Here is a 7,670-nt window from a genome sequence, read left to right on the forward strand (position 1 = left end):
AGTAGGTAAATGTCTATGGACAGCAGGGTTTAGGGTATGATGTCATCATTTTGAGTGTGGAGACAACGGTGTGGCAGTCAAAACATTGTCTGAGGTGACAGAGTGCCCTGCTGCAATGAATGAGGTATTCCCACCAACTGTCAAGGAATCCTTTGCATCCCCCAATGGCTGCTGACTGAAACACGTCTGCAACAACAGGGAGTGTTTCCCACAGCATGGGAAACAAGCCGAGGAGAGTCCAAAATCACATCCCTGCTAAAATCTCTTCCCAATGGGGTCTGTCAACGACCTCAAGTACCTCCCGAACTATCTGAACTGTAATCCCGCCGGCTACAATTGCCGGCGGGAATCGTGCATGCGGGGGCTGCGCGCGCACCAAATCGCGTCATTGGGGAACCCGGAAGAGGGCGGGTACGAGCCGTGCTCTGGACTCGCTCCGGGATTCCCCAATTTAATTAACCCCCCCCCATGAATGCACCCGCTCGGTCATCCGAAAATTGACCCCATTATATTCGCCTGTTGTCCCCTGGCACAACAGAGAGGGGGCTGTTTGAGGAGGCCCCATCCACATCTGCCATCCACATTGAGGAGGAGGAAGAGGAGCAGGAGCAACCCGTGGGCAGAACAGCGGCTCACCTCGCTAATAGTGAGGCCAGGGAGTCACTGATATGTGAACAGTCTTCCTAACATCAGACAGTGTCAAGAGTCCAGTCCTCACCACCTGGATAGAGCAGCGCCCACACCAGCACCCCACCATCCCTCCCTGCACAAAACAGTCCTGCAACTACATACAGACCCACTGTCGAGTGACTCAATTGGAGGCATCAAGTGTGGGCGTTCATGGTGAACCTCATGAAAGGGCTTTATTACACAAACCAGTCTAGCATGGCCAAGACGTGCCAGCAGTGGTGACAATCATAATATTTAATGTAAGTTTAACGAAAAGCAAATATTAAAAAAAAACATGACATTCGGTCAAACACCCTTCTGCATCCCCTTTTTGCTGAGGAAACCTTCGCCTTACACTTCCGACTATTCCTACGTGATGCCTCCCCTGTGGCTGCTGCAGAGGTTGTGTCAGGTTTCTTTTGTTCATGCCCTGACCGATTAGATGCTTTGGGCCTCCGCCCTCTGGGTTTCAGTGCCCGTGAGTGTCCCTTCAAAGACTGCTCCACCTGCACCTGTGCAGTGGCAGACTCGGCTACCTGGAGTGGAGAGGGGAGCAATGGGTGAGACGTGGGAGCGCTTTGAGTGGCGTCCCCAATTCCATGTCCCCTTTCACCATCATCCCTCCCCTGGGCCCGGCCCACACCACTCCCACTACTCTGCTGGACAACAGTTTGGAGGACATGTTTGAAGCCTTGTCAGGCCGGTGCCAGAGTATCAGTCTGCCTCTTTCAGGCTGCAGATTGTTGTTCACCCTGAGTCTGAACGGCCATTGTCAGGGCCTGAATGGACTCATCTGTGAGCCGTGCCTGAAGCTCAAAGGAGGCTAGCCTTCTCTCCATTGCAGACATTCCCGCAATTGCACACGACATTATCTCAGAGATGCTCTCACGTCACTGTGACACAATCTCAGAGATTCCCTCCAGTATATATTTTTTTATTTCGTTCATGGGATGTGGGCACCGCTAGCGAGGCCAGCATTTATTGTCCATCCCTAATTGCCCTTGAGAAGGTGGTGGTGAGCCGCCGTCGTGAACCGCTGCAGTCCATGTGGTGAAGGTTCTCCCACAGTGCTGTTACGAAGGGAGTTCCAGGATTTTGACCCAGCGACGATGAAGGAACAGCGATATATTTCCAAGTCGGGATGGTGTTTGACTTGGAGGGGAAAGTGCAGGTGGTGTTGATCCCCCTGTACCTGCTGCCCTTGTCCTTCGAGGTGGTCGAGGTCCCGGGGTTGAGAGGTGCTGTCGAAGAAGCCTTGCCGAGTTGGTGCAGTGCATCCTGCAACCACTGTGCGCTGGTGGTGTAGGGAATGAATGTTTAAGGTGGTGGAGGTGTGCCTTACAAGCGGGCTACATTGTCCTGGATGGTGTCGAGCTTCTTGTGTGTTGGAGCTGCACTCAACCAGTCAAGTGGAGATTATTCCATCACACTCCTGACTTGTGCCTTGTAAATGGTGGAAAGGCTTTGGGGAGTCTGGAGGTGAGTCACTCACCGCAGAATATCGAGCCTCTGACCTGCTCTTGTAGCCACAGTATCGATGTGACTGGTCGAATTAAGTTTCTGGTCAATGGTGACCCCAGGATGTTGATGGTGCGTGACTCGTCGATGGTCAAGCCGTTGAATGTCAATGGGAGGTGGTTAGACTCACTCTTGTTGGAAATGGTCATTGCCTGGTACTTGTTTGGCGCGAATGCTACTTGCCACTTATCAGCCCGAGCCTGGATGTTGTCCAGGTATTGCTGCATTTGGGCTCGGACTGTTTCATTATTTGAGGGGTTGCGAATGGAACTGAACACCGTGCAATCTTCAGCGAACATCCCCATTTCTGACCTTATGATGGAGGGAAGGTCATTGATGAAGCAGCTGAAGATGCTTGGGCCTAGGACACTACCCAAAGGAACTCCTGCAGCAATGCCCTGCGGCTGAGATGATTGGCCTCCAAAAACCACTACCATCTTCCTTTCTGATAGGTGTGACTCCAGCCACTGGAGAGTTTTCCCCCTGATTCCCATTGACGTCAATTTTACTCGGGCTCCTTGATGCCACACTCAGTCAAATGCCACCTTTCCAGTCATGCAGGAGATGGACTCCTCCATCCTCTGCGCTATTGTTTTAGAATATGAAATACTTTGTCTGGAAATAATATTCTAGACCCCTTACTCTTTCAACGAAGAAATACCACTGTAAAACGAACAACACCCTGGGCAGATAGAGTCAACGCAGCATGGCTAAATTTGTTTGTTAAATGGACTGTAACTAATGCTCGTGCCCCACTTGAGGTTTCACTCTGGTATAAATAAGACTGTTTTGAAATCAGAAGAACTACCAGTCTATAACGGCAACAAACAAAGTCACTTCTCTCCGAAAATGGGAGCGCCAGTAATCGTGGAGGTAGAAAAAATATACTACCCTATCCTTGCATTGATTGGAGTTCCCGGTAAGCCTGTTCTAATCAAGTTTCATTAATTTTTAACAGTGTGTAACTGTATCACTGCTGCTGCCGTCGGTGTGATAACATCACCTGTCTACTTGGACGGGTTTCTTTCGCAGCCTATGGGATCCTGGTCTTTATTAATAGAGGCACGGAGAACAAATTCAAGGAATTCATGCTAAAGCTTCATAAAACGTTGGTTTAGTCCTCAGCTATAGTGTTGTGATCAATTCTGAGCACCACACTTTCGGAAGGATGTCTATGCCTTCGGGAAGGTCCAGAGGAGATTTACTAGAATGGTACCAGGGATGACGGACTTCCATCATGTGGAGAGTCTGAAGAAGCTGGGATTGTTCTCCTCAGAGCAGAGAATGTTAGGGGAGATTTAACAGAGGTGTTCAAAATCATGAAGGGTTTTGATCGAGTAAAGAAGGAGAAAGTGTTTCCTGTGGCAGGAGGGTCGGTAACCAGAGGACACAGATGTAAGATAATTGGCAAAAGAACCAGACGCGACATGAGTAAACATGTTTTTATGCAGCGAGTTGTGATGATCTGGAATTCACTGCCTGAAAGGGCGGTGGGAGCAGATTCAATAATAACTTTCAAAATGGGGAATTGGAGAAATACTTGAAGGGAAAAAAATTGCAGGGCTATGGGGATCGGGCGGAGAGTGCGTGTTGTGGGGTGGAAATGGGACTGGCTGGATTGCTCCTGCACAGAACCAGAGCGGACTCCATGGGCTGAATGGCTTCCCTCCGTGCTGTAACCTTTCTGTGATTCTGTAAACATAAAGGGATTTAACTTTTCAGAATTCCGAAGCTTCGAGAGAGAGAGAGAGATTCGAGTGACGAAAAAGTAATCAATACATTCGCAGTTAGTAATTGCCCTTTTTATTATTTGCAGCTAATTTGATGACGATTGTGGTTCTCTCCCGCGGAAACTGCGGCCTCTCCAAATGCATTACGCGTTACCTGTTGGGCATGGCGGTGGCTGATCTACTTGTCCTGATATTTGAAGTGGTCTTGTATGAAATTAAGGATTCTTATTTCCCATTTTCATTCCTGAACTACACTCCTATTTGCAGCCTCAATATCGCCCTGCTTTTCATGTCCATCGATTGGTCTGTCTGGTTAAATGTCGCTTTCACCTTTGACCGATTCGTGGCCATCTGTCACCAAACTTTCAGCAAAAAATATTGCACCGAGAAAACTGCGGCTGTGGTTATAACAGTTGTCTGTTCCTTAAGACTTATCGAAAACGCTCCAATCAACTTTGCATTTGAACCTCGGGAGATAATTGACGATGTTCCATGGTCCTGCTATGTAATACCAAGCTTCTATACCTTAACCATATGGATAGCGTTCACGTGGTTTGAAATTATTCTTACCCCATTTGTCCCGTTTCTCTTGATTTTACTGTTCAATGCTCAAACCATCAGGCACATTGTGCAGGCCAATAGAATGAGAAGGGGACTCCGTGCAAAAAATAACAGTGAGGATCACAATGATCCAGAGGTGGAGAACCGACGGAAGTCCATCGTTTTACTGCTGACCATATCTGCTGGTTTCATGATCTTATGGGCGGTAATATTCATCTTTTTCATGTTGGTATATTTTACAGAGGCTCAAATTTCCGAAACAAGTTACAATGCCCCTTTCACTATCATGGAGCAGACCGGCTACATGCTTAGGTCTTTGAGTTCATGCACAAACACGTTTATTTATGCAGTGTCCCAGAGTAAGTTCAGAGAGCAATTGAAGAATCTTATTACGAGTCCCGTGACACTCATTATAAATTTATTCAAATCAGTTAACTAACCTCACTGGACTAAAACGTAATTCCAACCATCGGAACCGAGAAGAGGTTGTCCAGTTGACATGTACGTACAGGATTCTCCAATGGGAGCTTCCATCTTTTCCTCATCTCAGATATCATACTGTCTGAGATCAAAGGTTCTTGGGGTAATATTAACTTGGCCGATAATGTAAGCCAAGCGGTCTCGGATTGGAGCAAACACTTGGCTACTATTTAGGACCGAAACAAATCAATTATGCAAATTTATCTGCTGCTTTTGACCGATCTCAACCCGACACTGATTTCCCGAACATCTCCCTCATTCCCCTCCCTCCTCCTTCCGTCAGAAACACATATCTGCTGAAACTGCTAGCTTGTCTCTTCAACGTGTTAACCTTTTGGATTATCCAATGGGTCTTCATGCCTGATCTGCCATTTCGCTTCCAATTTGCTAATTTCCGATTTGTAAAGTGAAATTTAATATGAATAATTTCAGTTCAATAAACTTGATTCGCACCTCCGTGTTTGTGGACAATGCAAATAGGTCGCTGCCTGTCTGTCCTTTTCCAAGGCAGAGAAGGCGCCTCCTTCAGGTGTTCTGGAGACGTAAATTCGTCACACCTGGAATCATGTCTGTTGCTGGATTAAGACTGTCGACTTATCATGGGAGCAATGTCTGATATTTCTGCATCCACCTGTCCAACTCAGGCTAGAATGTTGAGATAGTTTCAGTAGTTTCAGCCTCGACCACTAACCCTACAAGTGAATTCCACGGCCTCACGACTATTTGTTCAGGATTTGTTTAGGGAAGGTCATGCCTTACAAATCTGATTGAATTATTTGAGGAAGTGACAAGGAGGATTGATGAGCGGAGTGCAGTAGATGTTATCTACATGGATTTTAGGAAAGGCATTTGACAAGTTCGCACATGGCAGACTGGTCAGAAAGATAAAAGCTCATGGGACACTGGGAAATGTGACGAATTGGAACCAAAATTGGTTCAGTCACAGTCAACAAAGAGTAAAAGTCGATGGATGTCTTTGCGAATGGAAATTCGTTTCCAGTGTTGTGCCACAGTGCTCAGTGTTCGGGCCCTTGCTGTTTGTGGTATATATTAATGATCTGGACTTGAATGTAGAGGGCATGATTGGCAAATTTGCAGACTACACAAAAATTGGGCGTGTAGTTGATAGTGAAGAGGATAGTTGCAGACTCCAATAAGATATCAATGGGTTGTTGGATTGGGCGGAAAAGTGGCAAATAGAGTTCAACCCGGAAAAGTGTGACGTAATGCACTTAGGGAGGGCAAACAGTAAAACGGAATACGCAGTAAACGGGGTTATATTGAGAGGGGTCGAGGAAGTGAGAGACCTTGGAGTACATACGCACAGGTCCATGAAGGTGGCAGTACAGGTAGATAAGGCTTTGAAGCAGGCATACGGAACCCTCTCCGTTATTAGCTGAGGTATAGAATACAAAATCAGGATGTAATGATGGAACTGTATAAAACGCTGGTAAGGCCACAGCTGGAGTATTGTGCGCAGTTCTGGTCACCACATTACAGAAAGGACATAATTGCTCTGGAGAGAGTGCAGAGAAGATTTACAAGAATGTTGCCAGAGCTTCAAAATTGCAGCTACGAGGAGAGATTGGATAGGCTGGGGTTGTTTTCCTTGGAGCAGAGGAGGCTGAGGGGAGACTTGATTGATGTGTACAAACTTATGAGGGGCCCAGATGGAGCAGACAGGAAGTACCCGTTTGCCCTAGTGGAGAGTTCGAGAACTAGAGGACAGAGATTTAATCTGATTGGCGGAAGGATAAGAGGGGACATGTGGAAAAACTTCGTTACGCAGAGGGTAGTGGGTTCTCTTTTACCCACTGTGTACTGTACATCTGCAGGGGCTGAAACCGAGACACACACGGGCCGTACATTACAAGACAGGAGTGAATCGTTCCATTTTACCCACTGTGTACTGTTCATGTACAGGAGCTGACACTGAGACACACATGGGCCGTACAGTATGAGACGGGTGGAAGTCATTCCCTTTTACTCGTTGTCTATTGTACCTGTTTGGTGCCGATAAGAACATAAGAAAAAGAAGCAGGAGTAGCCCATTCAGCCCATCCAGTCTGCTCTCCCATTCCATCAGCGGCCTCAGCTCCACTTTCCCGCCCGATCCCCATATCCCGTGATTCCCCGATTGTCCAAAAATCTATCGATCTCAGCTTTGAATATACTCAACAACTGAGCATCCACAGCCCTCTGGGGTACAGAATTCCAAAGATTCACATCCCTCTGAGTGAAGAATTTCCTCCTCATCTCAGTCTTGAATGTCTGACCCATTATTCTGAGACTATGCCTCCCCAGCTCCAGAATCACCAGCCAGGGGAAACACCCTCTCAGCATCGATCCTTTCAAGCCCCCTCAGAATCTTATATGTTACAGTGAGATCATCTCTCATTTTTCTAAACTCCAGAGAGTACAGGCTCATTCTACCCAATTTCTCTTCATCGGACAACTCTGTGATTCCAGGAATTAATCTAGTGAACCTTCATTGCACCGCCTCTGAGGCAAGTTTATCCTTCCTTACATAAGGAGACCAAAACTGTAAACAGTACTCAAGGTGAGGTCTCACCAAAGCCCTGTGCAATTGTAGTAAGACTTCCTTGCTCTTGTACTCCAACCCCCTTTGAATAAAGACCAACATATCATTTGCTTTGCTTATTACCTGCTGCACATGCATTTTAAAGCAGAAGGAGCAGGACCAGTGACCGA

General features: G+C 47.0%; 1 protein-coding gene across 1 annotated transcript; it reads left to right on the top strand.

The window, feature by feature from the left end:
* Positions 1-271: 271 nt before the first annotated feature.
* LOC137320065 (probable G-protein coupled receptor 139) lies at positions 272-5,132 on the top strand. The gene is made up of 4 exons (XM_067981867.1): positions 272-411; positions 2,949-3,106; positions 4,004-4,837; positions 4,990-5,132. Exons 1-4 carry the CDS (start codon positions 272-274, stop codon positions 5,130-5,132), a joined length of 1,275 nt encoding a protein of 424 aa, XP_067837968.1.
* The last annotated feature ends 2,538 nt before the right edge of the window (positions 5,133-7,670 follow it).

Source organism: Heptranchias perlo, unplaced genomic scaffold, assembly GCF_035084215.1.
Source record: "Heptranchias perlo isolate sHepPer1 unplaced genomic scaffold, sHepPer1.hap1 HAP1_SCAFFOLD_97, whole genome shotgun sequence".
Lineage (NCBI taxonomy): Eukaryota > Metazoa > Chordata > Chondrichthyes > Hexanchiformes > Hexanchidae > Heptranchias > Heptranchias perlo.

Bases quoted from the DNA above. Each gene is read 5' to 3' on its own strand.
- LOC137320065 (XM_067981867.1), top strand. From the start codon at position 272: ATGGGGTCTGTCAACGACCTCAAGTACCTCCCGAACTATCTGAACTGT. The intron at 3,107-4,003 runs GTAAGCCTGTTC...TATTATTTGCAG, and splicing joins TGCATTGATTGGAGTTCCCG to CTAATTTGATGACGATTGTG. The intron at 4,838-4,989 runs GTAAGTTCAGAG...ATGTACGTACAG, and splicing joins TATTTATGCAGTGTCCCAGA to GATTCTCCAATGGGAGCTTC.